This window comes from Tursiops truncatus, chromosome 2 (genome assembly GCF_011762595.2).
Source record: "Tursiops truncatus isolate mTurTru1 chromosome 2, mTurTru1.mat.Y, whole genome shotgun sequence".
NCBI classification, from domain to species: Eukaryota; Metazoa; Chordata; class Mammalia; order Artiodactyla; family Delphinidae; genus Tursiops; species Tursiops truncatus.
Genome location: NC_047035.1, coordinates 106,092,866 through 106,118,286, shown reverse-complemented (window position 1 = coordinate 106,118,286; position 25,421 = coordinate 106,092,866). Strand labels below are relative to the sequence as shown.

At 48.4% G+C, this 25,421-nt stretch overlaps 1 protein-coding gene across 4 annotated transcripts in view; it reads left to right on the top strand.

Annotated features, from left to right (window-relative positions):
• The window catches only part of DAPK2 (death associated protein kinase 2), a 135,881-nt gene that overhangs the window by 76,826 nt on the left and 33,634 nt on the right, over positions 1-25,421 (top strand). For all 4 annotated transcript variants that reach the window (XM_033851780.2, XM_073801137.1, XM_073801138.1 and 1 more), the window contains 2 exons: positions 6,397-6,618; positions 14,423-14,561. In XM_033851780.2, coding sequence (XP_033707671.1) covers positions 6,397-6,618; positions 14,423-14,561 — 361 coding nt within the window. The remainder of the gene's footprint in view (positions 1-6,396; positions 6,619-14,422; positions 14,562-25,421) is intronic.

Here is a 25,421-nt window from a genome sequence, read left to right as displayed (position 1 = left end):
ACTTATTTCACTCTCTCATTATAACCTGGTAAGATTGAGATAGTCTTATGTCTGTGTTACACACAAGGAAACAGGCTCAGAGTCACAGTAGCAGAGCTGGAGATAGAACCTGGGTCTTTTGACTCTAAATCCTGGACTTGGGTATAGCAGACCAGAAGCAAGTTGGTTACTAAGGCAATGGGAGAAAGATCTTGTTCGTGGGAATCAGGAGTGGCTGACTAGATATGAGATGTGTTGGAAGGCGGAGGGGGTTAAGAGGCAGGGTCAGTCAAGCCTGACCAGGCAGAGGAGTGGGGACACCATCCTCAGACAGGCTATTGCCCTGGGATTGGGGTGTGGGTCCTCTGGGATCAGGCTGATGTGGTTCCTGCGGACACTTGATTTGAGCTCCTCTTGTCCACACATTTGACACATGTTGGTTGAATGTCCCGTGCCCCCGCCTGCTGGGCTGCACCTGGGGTGGCCATGACTGGAAGCTTCTAAGCATCATCCCCACCCAGTGGTCCTGCAAACTTGCAGGCTAATTCCAGAGGAATCGTGGCTCATTGTTCTGGAGTGTGGGAAGAGGAACTGCAGTGATTGCTTGGGGGAAGCGGGAGGAGGAACCTGGTCCCCACATCCCTCTGACTTGGAGCACTTCCCATTTGTTACCTTTTACCTCCCATGGCATCTCCTCCCTGGGGAGGGTCTGTGTTCTGTACAGCTCTGCCTCATCTCAGCCTTGACCAACTGGGGACTTGGGGGCAAGTTACTAAGTTCCTGGACACTTCAGAGTTGACTGAGAATGAGAATGAGTTAGACCCACCCTATCCGTAACCCTGACAAAACACCTTTGGCAGTCAGCCCCTGGCAGTTGCCAGAACAAGTCTAGTTGGCCATAGCCAACCTGGTGGGAGTGGGTGGGTAGTGGGAGTGGTCTTGCCTCAATGCCGGCCATGGGGGGGGGGGTGCATTGTCTTTGGAGAATTCAAAACCAATGATAAAACTGAATAAAAATTAGTCTACTTTTTATTATCATCATGCACTGGCAATTCTCAATACTGTCAGCGATAAAATACTCCTCCATTCTGGGGTGGGCGCCCTCCTCACTGTTTCCTACATCACTGCTGGCTAGTTACCTTGAGAGTCTCACTGAAGCTGGAGTCAGTTGACCTGACTCTATGTTCTAACCCTGCTATCAGGGCCTGCTACCTGGCCCAACTACCAAGTCACTTAACCTCCCTAAGCCTTCATTTTCTGATCTGTAAAATGGAGCTAAGAATGGTACCTGCAAATATTAAAAGAGAGAATAAAATTACAGTTAGCTTGCAGAGAGAAAAGCTGGATGTAAATGCTGGGATGTCCACATTGCTATACAAAATCTATCTCAGGATGTGAGATTTGGGTCACGCCCAGATTATTCTTTGGCGGTGAAGAATTCAGTGGTAATTGAGCCAGGCTCTTCCATGACGCTTAGGAGCTGGTGTTGGAGACAGCAACACTATTTTTGAGTTCTGAGAAGCCGGTCTAGGTTTACTCCTCATCTGATTCCTGGGCAAACAACAGGAGACCCTCATGGGGTGCCACCCTGGGCCCTGCCGAGTTCTGTCTGTGACTGTGACGCTGATCTTCACGCAGCCTGCTTTGTTCTTCCGGGGCACTGAGTGAGCGAGGGGCTGGGCCCTCGGCCTGGGAAGAGGGGCGTGTTCCTGACATACTTGCAGGAGAGCAGCTGGCAGGAGCAGGGAAGGTAGTTTCTGTGTCTTGTGGATTTACCGTCCTTCGCGGAAACCCTCCTACGTGACTTTTGCGAGCCAGCCTCTGGCTCAGCGTTCCACCCACCCCCACCTCCTGCTTTTCTACTGTGCTGGATAGTTAAGTCCTTTGTCAGGCGTTATCTCATGATTTCCCCAACAGCCCTGTGAGGTGGACAGGCGGGGTTTTCTCATCCACATTTGACCAGGGAGGACCCTGAGGCCCAGGGAGTTGAACAGGCTGCCCAGGGTTATGACCAGTTAGTGGACGGGCCCTGACCAGAACCCAAGTCTCCAGACATCAGCCCAGAGATAGAATTTGGAGAGTGAAGGGAAGGCTTCATTTCTGTTCCGAGTTGTCATGGGCTCTTAGGAGCTTTCTGACAGGAAGCTTTCTGAGGTGAAACCTCAGGTGGCAGGTGGAGGAAAACAACTGAGAAGGCAGCTCCTTGTCCAAGCCCATGAAGCTTTGGTGGCAGGTCACGGGGACCAGGACTTGGACCTCCGGACTACCCTCCCTTTGCTGCATTCAGGTTAGGAACTGACTCTTGCTAGGGAGGCGGGAATAGGAATATGCGTGCTCTGCCTATGTACATCAGTGTTTCAGCATTCCCATAATTTTTGAATTAGTGTTGGCAGTCACTTCCCTTATAGTTGGATGGCTCCTCTCTGCTCCCTCCCGGGATATACCCTGGGTGGCTCTGTCCTAACCTAGAGGGGCTCTCGCTGTCCACCCCTTGCCCCGTAGCCTAGCTGAGCGACTTCTGCATCCCAGGGCCTGAATTTCTGGCTTCAGAGCCTTCCTGATGGGCAGACAAGGGCTCATCACCATCACTGCTTCCACCTGCCCTTGGGTCTTCTGGGGGGCGTGACGAAGCCACCTCAGGTCTGGCTTTCGTGCCTCTGCTGTGGGTACAGTGACCAGGGGGTGCCCAACTGCAAACTTCCATTCCTGTTATTTCCCAGAGCCCGGGGTGGTCTTCTGCCTTGATTTGCAAATCAAGGAAAAACTGTCCTGGTGGAAGAGATGATACTCCTCCCCCCCTTACCCTTCTCCCCTCCCATCCTCCTTCTAATGATCAGATCAAAGAACTAAGGGAGAGGGTAATATATCAATACTGAAGAGGGCAAGGAATAATACGAGTAACAGTGGTGTACTTTTTTCACCTAGAAAATGGAGATAATCAGAAGACTGTTGTAAGTTGGTGTTTCTCAGCTTGGACTGCACGTCACGGTCACCCAGAAAGCTTTTAAATATCTTGATTCCCAGGCTGCAGCCCAGACCCTGGAGATCAGAATCTCTGGAGGTAGGACCCAGGCAGCAGTAATTTTAAAATTCCCCGGGACTTCCCTGGTGGCCCAGTGGTTAAGACTCTGCGCTTCCACTGCAGGGGGCACAGGTTCGATCTCTCGATCTCTGGTTGGGGAACTGAGATCCCGCATGCCGTGCAGTGTGGCCAAAAAAAAAAAATTCCCCTGGTGATTCCAGTGTGCAGCCAGGGTTGAGAACCACTGCTCTAAGGATGAAAAGAGTTGGTTAATTGCTTAGAACAAAGATATCCCCATATCTGGTTGTGCACTGGACTCGTCAGGGGGTGGGGTGGGGATGTGTTAAAATCTCACTGACGCCCTGGCCACACATTGCAGACCATGTAGATCAGTGACGTCTGCCTTCACGTGAGCCACTAACCAATAAGACGTAATAGTCACCGTTTACTGGAGCTGCCTGTGGGCCGGCATGACGTATTTCCGGTCTTCACAATTCCCTGGTAGGGAATCACAGTTCCCATTTTACAGATGAGGAAACTGCTGCTCAGAGCAGGTAGCCAGGCGGCGTAAGTTTCCTGAGGCCAGGCCTGTCTGACCCGGAAGGCTGCTCTCCCTGCCCAAGGCCTCCCTGCCCCAGGGCTGGCCTCGTGGAGCGTGTTCTGCACACTTCCCAGTACCAGCTCAAGGAGAGAGGGGAAAGCCAGCAAGTGGCCTTGGCTCTCCTTGAGGCTCTCCAGGGCAGGTTGAGTAGAGGACCGCTGTCCCGTGAAGAGAGGGAAGATGAGTGACGTTCCTTGGTATTTGGGTCTGTGTTAGTCACGCACTCTCAGAATACCTCCTTTTGGCTGGAGGAAGATGCCTGCTCGTGTTAGGCCTGACCCCCAGTCACCTCTCATTGCCGCAGCTGCTCTCACAGAGAGAACACTCAACCAGGAAGAGCGAACACTCATTTGCTTTTTGAGAGTTGGAGGAATTTTTCAGGCATGTGATACAGAAAAATGCCCCCGTTTCCCTCACAGGCAAAGGGAAAGCTCTGTCAAGGTAACCTGAAATATTTAGCTCTGCCTTATAAAATCCCTGTGCCTCCACCTCTGTGCTCTGTAAACTTAAACAAATCGCTTAAAATCCTTAAGCTTTGGTTTTCCCATCCCTCAGGGCTGCCAGTGCCAGGCCCCTTGAGGTGTCAGAGAGAGAGGAAAGGAGCGTGGCCATCCCGACACAGAGACTTCCAGCTGCCTGGGACTGGAGGCTTTGTCCAGGGGTTGGTGGTACCCACTAAGCAACCTGATGTCCCAAGGCCCAAAGCAGCTTCCAGTGACCAGAGATCTCACTGAATGTGTTCCCTCTGACTTTGGGAGGCTTGGCTTCACTCCACCTGGGTCAACCCCTAGTGTGTAGACAGCCCAGAGCCAATATTTGGGGCATACATAGCTGAGTTAACTCTAATAGTTTAGAGTCAGCAGACAGTGTGATAGACATTTGGCTGCACAAAGGCTTCCCAGCCCAGCCAAGCAGCCAGGGCCCTCTCCCTCCCCAGAGCTCCATCTGTATCTGATGTGTGTGCCTTTGGTCCCTGCCCCTTACTGTGCAGCTCAGAGCCTGGCACAGAGTAGATGCTCAGGTGGCACTGGGTGATTGGGGGATGAGGGGATGGAGACATGCATGAACATGTGTTTGGCATCTCTAAGGTGGTTGCCGCAGAATGCTGTTTAAGTGTTGGCATATCTATTCCTTACTCACTCTACTTGACTTTTTTTTTTTTTTAATCACTTTGGTTTATTTTGAAGGCTGTCTCACTAAGGATTATTCTAGTAATGGAGCGGTTCAGATGAGATGCTGTTTTCTGAGGTTGAGGCATATATCCAGAGCACTTGTGTGTAACTTTTACTCCAGAGCCACTAAGAGAGTACTTCTAAAGTGTGGAGTCTCATGGCCCCTTGTTTAGCCATTAAGCTGAACCTTAACATTTTCTGAGTTCTGTCTCAAGCAGTGGGTATTGTGGTTGGCAAGAAAACATGGGGCAGTGATGGAAGGGAAGTGGGAAGACCCACAGGAGGGTGGCCACTGGGCAGTCACCAGGGACTTCGAGTGGTCCCCACCGACTGCCTGGACTGAGATGGTGAAACAGGAGGCCGCTGCCCTTTTCTCTGTGTGTGTGTGTGTGTGTGTGTGTGTGTGTGTGTGTGGTGGGGGGGCTGCCCCTGAAGCACTCAGGGAGGCTGGCCTAGGGCCACCTGCCACTCTGGCAAGGACACCATTTCATGATGGCTGTCTGGGTCCCTGGAGTGAAGGATTTTCAGGCCCAGCCCTGAAGGGCACTGAGCATCATCTTGACTCCTTTAACTATCTTAGTGGCTTTGTGAACAGTGGGCTGGGCACTCGGCCCTGGGGCCTGGCATTGCCGTTAACTCTGTGATGACCTCAAGTGAGTCACTTGATGTCTCCTGTGCCTCAGTTTCCTAACATTTTACGATTCTGTGGTCCTATCAGTCTTCTCACCGTGATGAACACCCACTGTGCTTACTAACAATGTTAGGCTGCCTCCACCCCACCCTCACCTCCACCAGGATCCCCCCGAACCCAGCTGGCATAGCCTCTGGCCTCGTCCTTAAGTGCGTCATCCTCATATTAGCTCTGTCCCCTGTAGTCTGACTACTTGGCTCATGTCAGGTAATTGAGATCTTTATTTGTTGGGAGGGGTTGGAAACAAAGGTACAAACATGAGACTATAGAGCTGCTTTGTCCCCTCACAATTCCAAATAGATGAATTTGTACTTGCCTCCAGATAAGGGAGACCCAAACAAAGGATTGTTACTGTTAGTATTTTGCCCATGCTGACCATTTTTTGCTTTTTATTCTATTTATTTTTTTATTTATTTATGCCGCACCTCACAGCACGTGGGATCTTAGTTCCCCAGCCAAACCTGTGCCCCCTGCAGTGGGAGCATGGAGTCTTAACCACTGGACCACCAGGAAAGTCCTGCTTTTCCTTAAATATCTTTTCATTAAGTAGTATAAACCTCTGGACATTGTGATTTCATCTGGTAGACACAAGACAGGGGTTCTAGCTGAGGCTTTGGAACGATGAAACTGTGTCATCCAGATCAAACCAGTAGCCTTTCAGGGCCTCAGTGTTCCCATCTGTACACTGGGAGTGACAATACCAACATTCCTTCCTAGTAAAAGATAAAGGATTCATATGAACAGAAGGGAAGCCCAGTACTTACTCTGTCTCAGTCACTGGTTGATGGCCAGGTGGGGATGCTGTCTGGTGGCATGATTTGTCCTGCCCTGGAAGAATGACTCTGAGTTACTGTGACCTAGGGGTGACAACCAGGTCACTTCCCCAGTAACCACAGTGATGCCCTCCTTGTGTGGGTCTGTGTCCCCACAGCGGCCAGTTTGCCATCGTGAAGAAGTGCCGAGAGAAGAGCACGGGGCTGGAGTACGCAGCCAAGTTCATCAAGAAGCGGCAGAGACAGGCCAGCCGGCGGGGTGTGTGCCGGGAGGAGATCGAGCGGGAGGTGAGCATCCTGCGGCAGGTGCTGCATCCCAACGTCATCACGCTGCACGACGTCTTCGAGAACCGCACTGACGTGGTGCTCATCCTCGAGCTGTGAGTGGGTGCCTGGGACTGGGGGCGGGCGGGGCAGCAGGGCGCGGGGGAGCTCCAGCCACAGGCCCCAGAGGGAGCAACAACCTGACAGAAGCCCGACCTGGAGGAGATGAAGTCAGTGGGAAGTGGTTTCCTTCATTCACCCCATCCTCCTCCTGAACCCGGGCTTGCTGTGCAGCAGGGACTGAGGGCGAGGGTCTAGGTCTGACTTTCACTGGACCCTGGGGATCAGAGGGAAGAAGTGGGGAGTGCTGGGGTCCTTTCCTGGCTGGTGAGCACGTGGGAGGATGAGGGGGGCAGAGGGTGGAAGGCGGAGCAGGGGGCTGTCAGGGAGAGTCTGTTCTATGAGGAAGGGAAGAACAAACATCCTCCAGGCTCTGCAAAGCCCTTCTCAGCCCTTTCCTGGGAAGAACCGCCCCGCCTTTGTGCTGTGTTTGATGCCTTTATTGTTATCATAGTAACTATTACTTAGAGGGCCCTGCTGTAAGCCAGGCGTTTGCTAGGTCCTTCGTGTTGTCTTGTTCAGTCTTCACAGAAGCTGTGTTCAGGGTAGTGTCCCACTTACGCCAAGAGGACTTTGTATTCACTTTGCTGAGAATGTCTGTTACCTCATTTAATCCTCATAACAGTCCTATCCCATGGAGACTCTTATTACCTGCATGTTACAGACGAGAACACTGAGAGGCTGGGTCATTTACAAGATCCTACAACCAGGAAGTGGCGGGGCCAGGACTGGGTCCAACGCTGCTTGTGCAGATAGCTATGCGCTTGAGGTGGGATGGCCTTGGGCTAGCCCTGTAGGGGAATCCTTCACGGTCTGGTGGAATTTGGATGGGTGACACCACGACTCCAGGGGTTGGTTGGCCAACTGGTGTCCCTCCTGGAGGTGCCCCCCATGGATTGGGGAGGTGGAGGTGGGCCTCCGGCGGTTAGTAGAGTTTGAGTTGGGCTGTGGCACAAGTTGAAATGGCTGTGTCTAGTCAAGCAGCAAGACCGGGTGTCAAGAATGTTCTGAGCCTCAGAGGCGTGAGGCGTCTGCCAGTTAGCAGAGAAGTGGCAGCATTTGTCTCAGCAATCCCTGACTTTGTGACCTGGGGCAAGTCACCTCACCCCTCTGAGCTTCAGCTCTCATCTATAAAGCAGGCAGCCATCCTTAACCTACCTGTGGGTTGGGTGGACCACGTGACATTTGAGACCATTCTAATTTGAGAACTATGCTCTGGTGTTGTCAGCCTATAGATTTATGTAGCAGATGGGCATTTGCATACTTTTGCATTGGATTCTTAAATTATCCATCTCAATATTTAAGTGCATAGAATTACCCATGCTCTCCCTTTGTCTAACTCCCAATGTCCTCTGTGTTTCTCCCAGGGACCTCTTAGCCAATTGGACCAGTCAGTGTATACACCTGCCTCACTCAGACAAGGCTGGTGGGTTCCCACAGATGTAGCCAGCCAATTGGATGGCCCGAGGTGTGGCAAGCCCCAAGACTAAGGGTTAGCACTGGTTCCCAGCAGAGAGTGACAAGCCCACCTTTGCTGGGAAAGCCAGGCCAATTCTTTAAAAGTCTGTTGTCAAAACTTTACAGCAACTAAAATGGATTACATTCATATGCCTACCACCCAAACACAGCTATTCGTTTCCCTGTGGTTCCTCTCAGTCTTTATCTATTTGCGTGCGAGCCTTGTACTTGTACAATTTCCTGCTCTACTTTGCCCCCAGTTAACGTAATGCCATGAATAGCTTTTTCCCTTTTAACTGACTATATCATGTTTCATTTCATTACATACCCGGATCTCCCTGTTGTTGGACATTTGGTGTTTTAATTTCCAGCTTTTAACCATTACGCATTTTACTGCCATAAAACAACTTTCTTCCTGTGTTTTCCCCCTTTTCTTTTGGATTAAATTTTTTAGCCAGATCCTCAGGAATGGGGCAGTCGGGCTGACATTTTTAGGGCTCTTGGTATCCTCACTTTCATAGGACAGGTTAACCAGCATCACGTGTAACATGGGAGCGTTTCTTTCTGCCTGCAGCCTTGCCAGCCCTGGGTCATTTGTTTTAAGGCAGGGTTCATTATTGTCTTTTACAGTTATGATACTTTTTTGTCATTTTCACTTTTTTTTTTTTTTTGCCGTACGCGGGCCTCTCACCGTTGTGGCCTCTCCCGTTGCGGAGCACAGGCTCCGGATGCGCAGGCTCAGCGGCCATGGCTCACGGGCCCAGCCGCTCCACAGCATGTGGGATCTTCCCGGACCGGGGCACAAACCCGTGTCCCCTGCATCGGCAGGCGGACTCTCAACCACTGCGCCACCAGGGAAGCCCTCATGGGCTTTTATGTTTGGACGTGGTGACCTCTGTTGGGCTGCTTAGGAGCCTTTGGCCTCCTGGTCCTCACTGTGCCCTGCTAGGCTAGTGGGTTTGCCTGGTACGTAAACACGGGTGTCAGAGCCCACCTGCTCAGTTGATATTTGCAGGGTTTGTGGATGGATCTACCTCTCAGCGCTGTTTAGTGCAGGGCTTCAGCTGAAGTGGTCAGTGCTCAGAGGACATTCCCAACCCTGATTTAAGTCCCCTTCAGCTGTTTTTACCCTGTCCATGATCGCCTGTGCAGCAGGACTGGTGATGGCAGGGTTGGGAAGGATTGAGTTGTCCATGTAAGTTGACTTCTGTAGGGTGTAAAGAATATTTTCAAACTCTCAGTAGATTAACTCATGCCACATGTGGAGCTGGCTCTGAAAAATGTAGGTCTGCCCTGGGAGGGTTGGGCAGCCCTTCCATCCCAGGCCCCTGACCTCTCTGGGGCCTCCCTGACTCCAAGCTGTGGAAAGCAATACAGCGGCGGGAGCATACCAGGGCAGGGCCCGACAGAGCGCTCCAAGGTGGTGGCAATGCTTCCCAGGCCTTGAATTGAGTCCAGCTTTCTGGGCCCCAACAGCTCTGGCAGCATCCTTCCCAAATCACTGCCTACACAGGTCATTTGAGCACTCCCTCTAAATGGTTGGTTGCTTTTGAAAGAGTTCTGAAAAGCATTTCTAGCAGCCGGATGAAACTGCAGGGAGGAAGGAGGCAAGGGTCAGATTAGCAGGAAGGCGACTGGTCCTGGGGACACTGGAGGAGAGCAGAGGCTGGCTCTTAGGTTTTGCTTTTCCTCTTTAAGTCAAATTGTTTAGGGGTGTGAGAGGAGAGAAGCTTGGGTAGAGTGGGGATGACTCCATGGCAGAGATCTTGGGGCTGAGAAGCCCTTGGGAGAAACTAGGTTTGGGGGTAGAAACAAAACCCAGGCTCCTTGATGGCCTTGAGAACAGGTGCCTGAGGATTGATGTGAGTGTCCCTGGTCTGGGTGTCCAGGGCTGGGACAGATACCCGGCAGGCTCATCCCACCTTTCCAAGTCTCTGGGGACAATTCTAAGGGTCACCATGGCTGTTCCCCTCTTCGTCCAAAGGAGATCATGTCTCACTCTGTCTGCTGCCCAGATCACACCTTCAAACAGAACAGCTGATTACTGTCCCCCAAAGTCCTCACCCTACCTGGGCCTTTACATCAGTAATTTTGGGTGACAGAACACATCCACATTATCATGAAGTTCTTTTACATTTACTCAGTGTTCTGTTTAAGGTAGGAAGGGCAGGATATGCCCGAGGTCACAACCTTGCACCACCCAGCAAGGCTGGAAGTATAAAAACAAGGACTGGGCTAGGTCCTTGTGTTCCTGAGGGACACTGTGGATTTGAAAATTTACAGAAGGCTCTCGACAGGTCTCTTGAAAATGCCAAGACTTCACTTCTGTATGATACAGAATATTCTGTGCCTTGTTGATATTTTAAATGTCTTACTTCTTTCCTTTTTTTTTTTTATTCGCCCACCTTCTCTTGAATGTCTTGCACAAGGTGCTGTGGAAGCAAAGGTAATCTAGCTGGGGAGAGAGCCAGCCAGACAGTGGCAGCCCAGTGTGTTAGGGCACGGATGCAGTTGGACAGGGATGGCAGATGACAGCCTAGGGTTTGGGGTGGCTTTGGGTTTTCTTTTTTGCATCAGCAACTCGAGCCTTATCATATGGGTAGAGTGTGGTGAGAGGAACACGTGGTGCACCGGGATTGAGAAGATCTGGATCTAAATCCTGGTTCTGCCACTTACTAGCTGTGTCACCTTGGGCAAGTCACTGCTCTCTTGGGGCCCCAGTTTCCTTGTTTGGGAAACCAGGACAGAAGTTCCATCTACCCCTCAGGGCAGATGTGAGTCTCAAGTGAGAGAATGCTTGGGGAAGTAACATCACACAGGTGGCGAACTCTAAATAAACTCAAAACCAAGCCCTCTTCCAGCACTACCACCCCCAACAATGATATGGTACATGGTACTGGACTGGGGTCTGGGACTTGGACATGGTCTTGACCATGCGCTCTCTTGCTAGGAGACCTTGCATGACCACTTCCCCTCCTGTGGGCTTGGTTTCCTCATCTGTTACGGAAGAACTTCCAAGTGATGATGGTTTCTGTGCAGGGGTCACTGAGGGAGAGCGAGGAGTTTGCTTCCCTAGAAGTTTACTGTTAGCCTCTTATTATGGAGGATTTCAAACATATACAGAAGTAGAGAGAAGGATGTAAGAACCCTCCTAGGCACATCCCCCAGCCTCACATTATCACCATTTTGCCAGTCTTGTTTTACATCAAATCCTACTTCCCCCGACTCCAACTGTTTGTTTGCTGCAGTACTTTAAAGCAAGCCTCAGACATCATGTCATTTTACATACAAACACTTTAGTATGCATCTCTCATTGACTGCAGTTTTTAAAATGCAGCCACCATGGATTTATCACACCTGACAGAATGATCCAGCCAGCCACGCCCCAGACCACTGAGGCTGTCTACACTCCAGTCCGTAGTGATATTCCTGATGGACCCAAAGATACCTTTATACGGTTGTTTTATTTGAATTAGCATCCAAATGAGGGAAGTCCACATGCTGTGTCTGGTTCTTTTGTTTCCCATGTCTCTTATTCTATGGCAGTTCTCCTCCCCTCCCTTTTAAAATTATTTATTTATTTATTTATTTATCTATCTATTTATTTATTTTTGGCTGCGTTGTGTCTTTGTTGCTGCGCACGGGCTTTCACTAGTTGTGGTGAGCGGGAACTACTCTTCGTTGCAGTGCACAGGCTTCTTATTGCGGAGCACGGGCTCTAGGCTTGCGGTTTTCAGTAGTGTAGCTTGCGGGCTCTAGAGTGCAGGCTCAGTAGTTGTGGTGCACGGGCTTAGTTGCTCCGTGGCATGTGAGATCTTCCCAGACCAGGGATCGAACCCATGTCCCCTGCATTGGCAGGCAGATTCTTAACCACTGTGCCACCAGGGAAGCCCTCCCTCCCTTTTTGATGCCATTGATTTGTTGGGAGAATTAGGTCATTTGTCCTGTTGATTGTCTCACAATCTGGTTTCGTCTTATCCCTTCCTCATGGTGTTGTTTAACTTGTTCCTCTATGTCCTGTATTTCCTGAAACCTATAGTTAGACCTAAACAAGATACCCTTCCTATTGGTGATGTTCAGTAGAAATATAGTGCAAACCACATATGCAGTGGAAATGCCAGATTTTCCAGCAGCCATATTGAATAAGAAGTAAAAAGACCTAGATAAATTAGGGTTTTTTGTTGTTGTTGTTGTTTTTGCGTTACGCGGGCCTCTCACTGTTGTGGCCTCTCCCGTTGCAGAGCACAGGCTCTGGACACACAGGCTCACTCTGACTATGGCTCAGCGACCATGGCCCAGCCGCTTTGCGGCATGTGGGATCTTCCCGGACCGGGGCACGAACCCATGTCCTCTGCATCGGCAGGCGGACTCTCAACCACTGCGCCACCAGGGAAGCCCCGGAAATTAGTTTTAATAATATTTTTTATTTAACTCAGTATATACAAAATATTATCCTTTGAACATGTAATCACTGTAAAACTTATTAATGAGATAGTTTACATTCTTTTTCTCATCCTATGTCTTCAAAACCCAGTGTGTATCTTACACTTACAGCACATTTCAGTTCATTTGCAATGCAATGGTTAGAGTGCAATCCTGCCAAAAAAATAAAGTTGTATTTAAAGGAAAATATTTTACACCACTTCAGTTTTTGAAGTAAAATGAATTAAAATTTAAAAGTCAGTGCCTCAGTTGCATTGGCCGTATTTCAAATCCTCACTAGCCATATGTGACTAGTGGCTGCTATACTGGACAGCATATAGAGAGAATATTTCCATCACTGCAGAGTTCTGTCAATAGCACTGAACAAGAGGCTTAAGCAGGTTTAGGTTCCGTTTTTTAAGTTGCAGTACTTTGTAGGTGTTGCTGTATACTTCCTATTGTATGACATTGTGTTCAGTTGTTCTGTTTTTCATGATGCTATGATTGATGAGTGGGTCTATGTATGCTTCTGGACACTTTTAAAGAAAGGAAAAAAGATTTTGAGGCTCTTTATTTAGGATGGACTAGGTGGCAGGGAGTAAATGAGTCCCAAAACTGGGACAGAAGCCATTCTGGCCATATGAAAATCATTTGAGGACGCTCTGTGATATAGTGGTTGGGCGTCATTCTGCCTGGGTTTGAATCCTGATTCTACCACTTACAGGCTGTTTGACCTTGGGCAAGTGACTTAACCTCTCTGAGCCTCTGTCTCTTCAACTGTGAAATAGGAAACTAATAGTATTGTACTTTAGCTCATAGGGTATTGTGATGATTAAATGAGATAATGTACAAAAAGTATACATTATGCACAGAGTAAGTATTCAGTGAATATTAATTACCATTACTATGTTGCTGTTATTATAAAAATACAGGTTCTGAGGCCTTGCTGCTAGAGAATCTAATTTGGTAGGGTCAGTGGTGGGACCCGGAAATCTGCATTTTAAACAGGTTTTCCAGGTGATCCTGAGTTCCTGGACTCTCTGGCCCAGATCCCTTCCTGAGATCTTTTCCTGGGGTGACCCTTGGCTATGTTGCAGCTCCAGAGAAGCACGTGTTGGCTGGACACTCCAGCATCTGTCAGAGGCCAAACAAGCCCAGTAGGACTGCCAGATTTAGCAAATAAAAATCTCCTATTTTATCTGGCAACCATAAATCCCCAATTCAGATAAAACTGTAAACTAGTCTTTTTGCTCCATGGGTCTCTCTATTCCTGCCACATCAAACATAGGGTGCAGGAGCATGGAATGTGAGGACAAAAGCAGTATTTTAGAGTTTTTAGAGATGAATGTAATTAATGGGTCTTGATGTTTAAGTTAGGGACATGTCTTTGAAGAGGTCATCTTTTACAAGATGAAAGAAAGGGGCTTTGGGAACCATCTTGATCAGTCTGCTCATTTTGCAGGTGAGAAAACTGAGGCCTGACTGGAGGGGGCAGGGGAGTGAGTTGTCCAAAGCCAGTAGCAGGACTGGACTGAAACCTAAGTCTCCAGTTTCTGTCCCAGCATATGTTCCTCTTTGTCATCCCACAGCACTTGTTTCTGTCCTCTGTCACTTGAGTCATATGGTGGGGAGGGGTAGCACCTAGGATAACAAGGGACCTGGGCCTAGAGTGTGAGCAGAGACCCTTCTGGTGACACCCTAAGGGTGGTTCCTGCCCTTGTGATCCAAAGGGAGGAACATAGCAAGTAGAAATAGAAGGAAAGTCAGTCCCTGGGCTGGCTGGATAGGGCCCCAGAGATGAGTGAGGGGATTCTGCTAAGCACGGTGCCTGGAGACAGGGTCAGGGGTTACACCCATGGGCTTGGGCTCAGGACACACAGGACTGACTGGGCCTGGGCCCTCCTTACTGGTGTCTTGCAGAGTGTCCGGAGGAGAGCTCTTCGACTTCCTGGCCCAGAAGGAGTCCCTGAGTGAGGAGGAGGCCACCAGCTTCATTAAGCAGATCCTGGAAGGGGTGAACTACCTTCATGCCAAGAAAATTGCTCACTTTGATCTCAAGGTCAGTGGGGTGGGGGGGAAAGGGAAAAGAATCAGGTTAGGAAGAATGGGCCCAGTCTCTCCCAATGTCATTGCCAGGAGGGGTCAGCGCCCACTAGGCCTTCCTCCCTCATCTTACAGTTGAAAACTCTGAGCTCCTGGGAAAGAAATGATGCCACAGGAGTGTCCCCCTCCTGAGTTTCATTTCTCAGATAAGGTTTTTTTCACATAGGGGCTGATGGCAAGAAGCTTCTGAATCAGACCACTGGCACCTTATCTCTTTCAGGAAATACATAGGGTGTAGTTTTTAAATAAGTAAGCCAATGACAGGAAACTTGAAACCAAACCCATTTCACAAGACTGAACTTTTCAGTAACCAAGAGCTAACTCCTGAGCGGGCAGAGCTAGACGCATTCAGATGAATACTGCTGAGGTTGCCTGGCTCTCTGGACCCAGCACAGTGTCCAGCATCCTTTGACCAGAGGTTATAAATCTTAGAGCCCAGTGACCACTGGCTGTACTCCCCCACTCTGCCCCTTACTGTGGCCATAAAACTGATTCCAGGGGCCACTGATCATTTGTGGTAACTGGTATTCAGGGTCGAGAAAGTTCACTGTGACCACACAGGACTTCACAAAGCAAGAGTGTAGTCAGAGTAGAAGGATCAGTTCCCACAGTAGCTGAGCTCAGTTGCATAGGCTGATGAGCCTTTACAGTCACCGGAAGCATAAAGATCCCCCAACCTGTAATCAGAGGGACCCATTTATTGGGGAGGAGACCCACTGATTTTTTTTTTTCTCTTATTTTGGCTGCATTGGGTTTTTGTTGCTGCTTGCGGGCTTTCTCTAGTTGCGGTGAGCGGGGGCTACTCTTCGTTGCGGTGAGCGGGGGCTACTCTTCGTTGTGGTGCACGGGCTTCTCATTGCAGTGTCTTTTCTTGTGGCGGAACACGAGCTGTAGGCACACAGCCTTCAGTAGTTGTGGCGTGCAGGCTCAGTAGTTGTGGTGCATGGGCTTAGTTGCTCTGCAGCATGTGGGATCTTCCTAGAACAGGGATCAAACCCGTGTTCCCTGCATTGGCAGGTGGATTCCTAACCACTGCACCACCAGGGAAGTCCGACCCACTGATTTTTCTATCCAGAAATTACTTTTGTGTTTCAAGCATTGTGCTGGGTGCCTGGGTGTTGCTACAGGTACAAAATCAACTGAGTTTGAACTTAGTTCCTCTTTTCCAGGAACTTGTGCAGGAATCATAAAAGAGAGACCAACAACTCTAAGTGCTCTGATAGAGGGAAGTACTGGGGGGCTGGGAGTCTAAATGAGAAGCCATCTAAGTCAGACTGGAGTATCCGAGAGGGGCTTCCTGGAAGAGGTGGTATTTGAATTGAGTTTTGAAGGACTGCCAGGAGTTATCAGAGGGGACGGGCCTTCTAAGGAAGTGAGGCCAGCAGGTACATGGTCCTGAAATAACACAATGCATTCAGGATAGTACAGGCAAAGGGTGAATGTGCTGAATGGAGAAGCCAGGAGGAGAGCAGGAGGCAGACACAGGCCATGGGAGCTAAGCCAGGGTGGTTGAACTTTACACTGAGAGACATGGGCCAGATGAGCAGGGAGGTGAGGCGAGCAGATGTGTGTTTCAGAAAGGGCCCTCCAGCTGGGAGCACGGATAGAATGGGGACAGTAATCTGGGTGGGATGTGGCAAGTGCCAAACTAATTTGAGAAGGGGATAGAGTCAAGACCTTTTATAGAGGTTGCTCTGAGGATTGATTAGGTACCTAACTAGATGTGGGACATGAGGGGGAAGGCAGAGTCCAGGATGACACCCAAGCTCTGGCTGGCAGGGCTGGCCCAGAGACGGTATGGTGTCTTGTGGTCTCAGAGGCTACATCAGGGTGTGGGCTCACGTCCCGTACAGGGATCCCACCCCAGCTCTTACTGTGCCCTGTGGGGTGACCTGCTGTGAGTCTCCCCTCCTTAGGCCAGATTGTCGCAGTATTTTGAATTCCTCCTATAGAAGACATCTTGCAGAGTCTCGCACAGGTGTCACGGGGTAAAAGTCAGGGTCACTGAGGAGTGTGTGGCCTGGGCAGGGCTTTGGACCTCAGGGTATTCACACACCAAGCAGGAAACGGGCTACCTGGATCACACGTGTGTCTCCTTCCTGATAATGCTATGGGTAGTTGACTTATTTTCTCTGTCTTCGCTGGCTCCAGGAGGCTGGCCTCCGAATGGCCTCCTTTGTCTTTTCTCTCATGGGGCTGGTAGAGGCAGGCGTGTGGAGTCCACAGGCCCCGATGACTAGAGCATGTCCATACTGTACGGTTGGCTTCTATGGCAGCTTGCTGAAGTGGGGGGAGTTGTAGCCCGGTCAGGGCTTCACCCTCACTCTACCGTGTACCAGGAAACAACTGAACCTCGGTTTTTCAGCTTTAACACAAATGATAATGCTTACCTGTCAGAGTTGTAAAACTGAGAGAGAAGCAGCATCAAGTTCTGGGTACCAGATAGGTCCTCTGTAACAGCAGCTTCCCAGAACAGAGGAAAAGAAAACACACCTCCTGTTACATAGACTAGGAAAACGAAGCCTGCTAGTGCAATTCTAAATGGCCCAGCAGAGAGCTGAGATTGGTTGCTAGGTGGGGCTACTGGTGGGCGATCTTGTCTGGCTCCTGGGCTCAATCTGGACGTTTTCCACAACCTGGAGACAGTCTGGGTTTCCCCTGGATGCAGGTAGGTTGAGGATACTGCTGACCCCTACCCTGCCTTGTATCCTTAGAGGGGTATGGACAAGAAGCCTGCTGACTCCCCTACCCGTGGGTCCCTTGGCCCAGGCCCAGCTGGGCAACTTCAGAAGTGATGAGTAGCTGGAACTCAGTGGGATCACCTCGTGATTGACTAGACACTTCCTGGAGCCAGGATGTGGGTCTGTGTTCCCCTTGGCTGGAACTTCCTGCCAGCTGGAGGGATCATGCAGAAGGTCCAGCTGGTAGCTTAGAGGGGACTTCTTGGTTCCATGTTGTTTCCCACCATATGAAATTCATTTTATATGAATACATTTCTCTTCCTGATTCTCCTTCTCCACGAGGGACCTCTGCTTTCCCCTCCTCTTGTATTCTGTTACTCCTTGCCAAGTGAGTCAGGCTCGCTTGGCTGCCCCATGAGCACAGCCACCATTGTTATCTCCACGCCCCTGCTCATGACCTGTTCTCCACGCTCACCTTCCAGCCGGAAGGAGCAGGTGATGGCGGAGGATCAGCTCTCTGGCCTGCCTTTGGAACAGGAATGACCTCTCCTCCTGTGTCAGCCATTGTGCTGGAATGGTAAGGCTCTATCCCTGCTTATGACACACTCCCAACCTTGTGGCAGAGAGCAAGTGAATGGAAAAATTAATGTACAATAAACAGCCTTGGTTAAAACAGATCATGGCATGCTGTTGCCCAGAAATCTGTGGCAGACCCTTGTCACCCATAGGATAAAAGAACCCCTTCTCAGCATGGGGTTTCTTAAACTGTTTTAAATGTTAAAATGTTTAAACATTTTAAAAATGTTTCTTAAACATTAAGGTCTTTCTTAAACTGCCTGAGCCCTGATTCTGGCCTCATCTACCTTTCCCCACTTGAAAACACTAGCCCCAGGCACCAGGATGACAGATACATGTCCTGGCCCCTCTTCTCTGTTCATGCTGTTCAAATCCAGGAAGCTGCTCGTCTTCCTTTTCTCTGCCTATGGACTTCCTGCTCATCCTCCAGGCCCAGCAGAAATGCTATTTCCTCGGGTAAGCAAGCCTTTCCCACGCCTGCCAAAGCATAACTGAGAACCAACCTGCTTCCCTGCTTATCTTGCCCCTTGTATAGACTTCCATTGACAGCATTTATCACCGAATTCTCAGTTCTCTCTGGGCATCACTTTCTTCTCTTGTCTCTAGCGCAGTGCCTGACATATGAGTTACTCATCGTTGAATGAATGAGTGAATGAAGGAAAGAATGGTTTAGTAAGACAAATGCATGCATGGATATCATCTGGAAAATGCAAAAGAGGTGGCAGGCAGATTTCAATTCAGTGATGTGTCATTTATTGAGGGACTATTGTACACCAAGGGGTAGAGTGACAAGCATCAATAAGATATGGTATCTGCCTTCCAAGGGTCCACCACCTACGGGGAGATGGCTGCAGTGAGACTGGTGCCGAGGCCATCTAAAATAAAATCTACCCATGACACTCACTAAGAAACACTCACTTCCGAGGGGTAACCTCTCTGCCTCAGCAGCATGAATACCATCCCAGTGTGTGGTGTAAATTCACCACAGACAGGCCCGCTGGTGTGGGTAGGTAGAGGGGGTGCAGGTAGATGATGTGTTTACCACTGAGGTACAAGGTATTGTCACTTTTTTACACATAAAGCAATTGAGATTCAGAGAGGTTAAGTTACTTGTCCAAGACCACACAGGTACTAAGTGATAGGGCTGGTACTTGAACTTAGCCAGTGAGGAGACACTAAGCACAGCTGAGTATCACCAGCTTTTATTTCACCAGGTTCTAACAGTATGGATTTCTTACTTGCTTGCGTCATGCCTTTTACACATAGTTAATCCGAAGGTTTATACTGTGCCATAAATTGATCCTTTGCACAGTTAATTTCTCATCTGGTTACTGAGTTTTTCTTTCTAATACGTTATTCCTCATAGTTAAAAAATTAATTTGTATTCTATTAATTGCTATAAAATGTGCATGCATTTGAAAGTAGATCTTACAAGAATGAGATGATTTCCATACTAAAACCTTGGAACATGAAATAGAGGTGAGACTTGGCAGTTTTGACTGTCAAGATAGGTTCGGGTGAGATTGTAAAAGTTTAGGGCAGGGCTTCCCTGTTGGCGCAGTGGTTGAGAGTCCGCCTGCCGATGCAGGGGACGCGGGTTCGTGCCCCGGTCGGGAAGATCCCACGTGCCGCGGAGCGGCTGGGCCCGTGAGCCATGGCCGCTGAGCCTGCGCGTCCGGAGCCTGTGCTCCGCAACGGGAGAGGCCACAATAGTGAGAGGCCCGCGTACAGCAAAAAAAAAAAAAAGTTTAGGGCAGAAGTTTGTGTAGGCAGTCAAAGCCATAGAAGACTTTTACCCCTCAACATTTTTTATTATGAAAACATTTCAAAATGTCTGAAGAAATTAGAAGAACCATACAATGAACACCATTATGCCCTCCTCCTGCATTCAACATTTGGCCACATTTGCTTTACCTCTTTCTCTCTTTAAAAAAGAAAAAAAAATTACATTTATATAAAAAGCATTTTATATATATACACACACACACACGTGCATATGTGTGATTTTTAAAATTAAAAATAATACCTAAAAAAAAATAATAATATCTAATAAAAATTTAAAAGTATTAAAATGTATGTAATTTATTAAAATTATGGTATAATTGGAAAGAAAATTGTAGCTATCTTGACACTTCACTCTAAACACTTCAATAAGCATCTCTCAAGATTAAGTTCAGTCTCCTACCAACCCACAGTACCATTATCACACTTAAGAAAATTAACAATAATTTGTGGAAGACCTTTAATTGGTAAAAAAAAAACATTATTCTATTTCTTATTTAGAAAGAAAATTCTCCTGGCAGTGGAGAGAGAATGGATGGGAGAGAGTAGGCCAGTTGGAGGTAATGATAAGACTGTGGGAAAGAGATGAACTGAAGGTACCCCATAAACTTTTCTTAAAAAATGAAGTCAATGGTCATTTATGCTATTATAAAAAGTAACAAAATACAGAAACATACAAAGAAGTTACCTGCAGACTCTCTACTCCAAAATAATCATTATTAACATTTGTTACATTTTCTCCAGCTTTTTCTGAACAGGGTGTGTGTGTGTGTGTGTGCATGTGCGTGCGTGCATGTGTGTGTGTGTGTTAAGGTGTTATAACTATACTACTTCTACAATTTCCTCTCCTGCTTTTTTCACTCTACATTCTAACCCAAGCAGGCCACATGGGCTCTGTAGTGATTTACTTTGCTGTTGAGGCTTTTATACAAGTCTTTCTGATTTCCTTACCCTCTTGGCAAGTTCTGAGGGTGGACCCTGTTTCCGGTTCCTCATACCCAAAGCTTAGCTTATGCCCCAGCCTCAGTATGTGCCCCATGGGCTCTTCATCTCAGCTCCATGCATCAGCATGGGAGCCCAGAGCCCTAGGGATGCATCCTGGCTGCTTCATCAACTACTGCAGGGCCACCCTAGGGTGACCCGAGGAGAAGTGAAATGAGGACACAGAGCTCCTAAATGGTTGAGGGAAGGAACAAAATGTGGCAAAAATTAAACTATGGAGAGCCATAATTGAAAGAGTTGAAATATAGCAGTAAATGTGTGAATTGGGAGCATTAAACCAACAAGCTGCTTTTTATGAGATACAGCAGGAGGCCACATGGGAAGTGGAAAGAGGAGAAGATTGTGGGTCAAGCCTGCATTTAAGTCTCACCTCTGCTAGGTAGGGTTGGGGAGGTCATGGCTCTGACCTTTCCTGGCCTTGAAAATGGAGATAATATTGCCCCTCACTTCCTCACCCAGGAATGGAGTGAGGGGCCAGGGGGAGATCAGTGTTTCTGAAAGGTCCCTGTAAACTCTAAGACTCCTTCCAAGTGCTGGCTGTGAATTTTAACTAGCCTCCCTATGAGGCCACATTTCTCCCTATTCCTCTCTTTCCTCCAAAGGGATTCAGAAAGGGAGGTGGGCATGGAAGCACCCAAAGGGGTAATGAATAAGGTGGTGCTTTCCTACCACCAGGCTGGGCAGATTCCCAACGTGGCAGGACACTGTGTGAGGTTGATATGGCTTGGAGTGAATATCATGATCCCTATTTTACAGATGAGGAAACAAAGACAAAAAAGCCGTGCCCTCCTCCTCTTTTGTCCTTACTACCTTTGCCATCACCATTAGGTGCTCAGAGTCTCTTTGCTACTTCCAGCTGCCCACGGCCATCCACTCTGGGCCCCTGCCCAGGCCTGGCCTCCACCGAAGTATCATGTCTTCAAATAGTACCTTTTAGGTTCCATTCACATCTCTACCATTAGCCCTCCCCATGCAGCTGATCTCAGTAGGAGTGAAAGAACCTGATTCTGGAAGTGGTAAAGGGTGGTGGAAAGGTATCTTGGCATGAAAAAACCTGGGTGAAAACCTAGCTGCACCACTTCTTAGTCATGTGGCCTTGAATAAGTTAATTAACTTCTCTGACCCTCAGTTTCCTCATCTGGGAAGCACAGACAGTAACTTAGTCTACTCAGATTCTGTGCAGTGGTGTTCTGGTAGTAGCTGGATCTCCAATAAACATATGTACACACACACTAAATTATTATAAAGTCTACTGATATAAAGGTTTATAATGTAATTTACAAGTAATAAAATATATAAGACTTTTATTTTGTAAATTTCACAAAAATAAATTGATTCTTGTAGAGCACTTTCCTTGGTTTTTGCTGACGTCTTGTATCAATACCAACCTATGGATGCAATAGACAAATGAGTGTAGTTCCAACAGGACTGTTTGTTGATATTTTTGTTTATGTTAATAAGTAAGGTGAAAATGAAGCAATGAAGACGTGTGTTGGAGCTTTACTTGTTTGCCAATGACATGAGTGACTTCTTTGCTGAATTGGATAATGGTTTCTGAATATTGAAAAATATTTCTTCAATTTTCTCTGCTAGCACAAAATAATGGCTATAGACACGACACCCTTATAAGTTTAATCTCTGTTATTAAGTGATTTTCTGCAGCACTTCCTAAGTCTAGGATCAAGAAATCAAGTCCTGATTTGTAGTGTCTGTGGATTTCTGTGGTGTAAATACACCCACTGGGGCCAATTTCAAGGCACCAACTTGATGACACTGACTAGAGCTAGGAAGAGGGGTGCAGTAACATACCATGATGAAGTATTTCCCCCATTCAGAGATAAAAGGCATTAAGTAACCTCAAGAACATAGAAAATAATAAAATATAATAGAAATAAAGAAATAAAATATAATAGAAATTTATACTTCCTAATAGAAATTAGGAAGTAATACGTTTTAAAAAATGTATTTATTTATTTGGTTGCGTGGGGTCTTAGTTGCGGCAGGCGGGCTCCTTAGTTGTGGCGTGCATGTGGGATCTAGTTCCCTGACCAGGGATCGAACCCCGGCCCCCTGCATTGGGAGCGTGGAGTCTTATCCACTGCACCACCAAGGAAGTCCTGGAAGTAATAAGTTTTAAGTATTTTAAGTATAATTTAATTAAATATGTTTCTATAATTTAATTTTTAATATTAAAATAATATTCGTACATAGCTCAGTTTAACAACTGGCTTACAACATTCTTGCAAATTTAACAGCAGGCTCTCATGAGCCGGTAGGCACCAGCTTTAGCCCACCCCCAGCTCTCTGAGACTCTGTTGGTGAAAGCATTTTGTAAACAGGACAGTGCTACCTGCAGGCCAGCTGTGGTGGTGGCAGCAGTGGTGTAACGATAAGAATGGCAGCCAGCATTTACTGAGGCTGTAGTAAATGTGCAGGCTCTTCCCTGAGTGCTCTGCATGCGTTTACTCCTTTTAACCACATGACGACCCTGTGAGGGAGGGAGGTTCCATGGTCGTGGCCATTTTATAGAAAGGGGAGGTTGCTCGGGGGCTCCTAGGTTTTCTTGTGCCTCCTCAGAACCCCTTACCATATTAACATTCCCGTTTCGCAGATGAGGGGCCAAGGATCAGAGAGGTGAATGACTTGCCGAGGTCACACAGCTAGCCTGGGGCAGAAGCAGGGTTCAACCCAAGTCTGGGGACTTCCCTGGTGGCACGGTGGTTAAGAATCCACCTGCCGATGCAGGGGACACAGGTTCGAGCCCTGGTCCGGGAAGATCCCACGTGCTGCGGAGCAGCTAAGCCCATGCGCCACAACTACTGAGCCCGTGTGCCACAACTACTGATCCCACGTGCCACAACTACTGAAGCCCGCACGCCTAGAGCCCGTGCTCCGCAACAAGAGAAGCCACCGCAATGAGAAGCCCGCGCACCGCAATGAAGAGTAGCCCCCACTCACTGCAACTGGAGAAAGCCCGCGCGTAGCAACAAAGACCCAACTCAGCCAAAAATAAATAAACAAACAAATAAATAAATAAGTTTATTTATTTATTAAAAAAAACCAAGTCTGTCCAATGAGAGGGCCCTCTTTAGTGCTGGTTCCCCAAACACTGGGCGCTATATGATTTTGACTTTCTTGCAGAACTTGCTTTAGAAAACCAATTCTGGAGCCTCACTCCTGGTGGGTTGATTTAATTGCTTTGGTATTTTTAACACAGTCCCCAGGGGATTCCAATGGGTAACTAGCTCAGATGGGCCCCAAAGCACAGCTTGGGGCTCAGAGTGCCTGGATTCAGGCCCAGGTTCCTCACTGGTTAAATGGAGGCTCCGGCCATCCACAGCTTGGCGGCTGTGAGGAATAAGGTGATGTGTGGGGAGAGCCCAAGGCAAATGCTGGTTGTCGTGTGGCACAGACCAGAGAGCCAGCATTGCTGATTGGCCCACGGCTGAAACCCAGTGGTCCTAGAATGGCCTTGAAAGTGAATTTTTATTTCCCTCCCTCTACCCAATAAGAGCACAGAGACAGTAGGTAGTGGTTTTCTCTGACTTTACCAGGCAGGGCTTCTAGAACCATGCAGCAGCCTCCCATAGAGAAGCAGGCCGTGAGTGAATGTCCAGAAGCTGTGGTTTAACAAATCCAGTGCAACTGGGTTGGGGCCCTTCCCTAAGATGTGCGATTTCTAGGAAGAACATGGAGCTGGAGGGACTTCCCTGCTGGTCCAGTGGTTAAGAATCCACCTTCCAATGCAGGTTACAAGGGTTCGATCCCTGGCTGGGGAACTAAGAATCCACATGCCGCGGGGCAACTAAGCCTGCGCGCCTCAACTAGAGAGCCTGCATGCCGCAAACTACAGAGCCCACGTGCTCTGGAGCTGGCGCGCCACAACTACAGAACACTGAAACTAGAGAGAAACCCACGCCGCAACGAAGAGCCCAAGCATTCTGGAGCTTGCGCACTGCAACAAAGATCCCATGTGCCACAACTAAGACCTGATGCAGCCCCCCCCCCAAAAAAGAGGAACGCATCAGTTAAAAAAAAGAAAGAAAGAAAAACATGGAGCTGGACCAGCAAGCTGGTGAGTTACCAGAGCTGAGATGGAAATGCCAACTTTGCCAGCCGGCTGGGGTGATCTAAGTGGGCACCCTTACATCAGCTAGAGGAAGCGAGGCAACATGGGAGAGGAGAGAGCACACAGGCATCTTGGGCAAGCGTTTAACCTCTCTGAGCCTTGACTTCTTCATCTGTAAAATGGGGTGATGACGGTACCTACCTCAGAGAGTGAGAATCAAATAAGAGGTGTGTAAACGCTTCGTAAACTAAGTGCTGTAGGTTTTGTTATGCGTGAAACTTCAGATTGGGTGCCTTTGGAAACACAGGAAGAGCAGGCCCTGCCCTCAGCAAGTGTGCAGTCTAGTGGGGGAGGCAAGACTAACACATAAAGATCTTGGCAGTGCTTGGTGCTGCAGGTCAAGATTGCTGCACGAGTGTGGAGCTGGGAGAAAGAAGGAGGGCTGGGCTGGGTATTCAGATGATGCTTCCTGGAGAAGATAGCATTTTGACGGGGCCTGGAAAGATGGGTAAGAGCTCAATAGGCAGATGATAAAGACCTCTGGAGAGGAGCGGCAAGATCAGGAAAATAAGCACAGAGATGATGACAACGGCTACAGGCCACTTTATATGCCTTGTTTTATCCTCTTAGTAACCCTCTTGAGGTAGGTTTTATTGTTACCCCTAATTTACAAGTGAGAAGCCTGAGGCCGAGAGAGGTTAAGTAA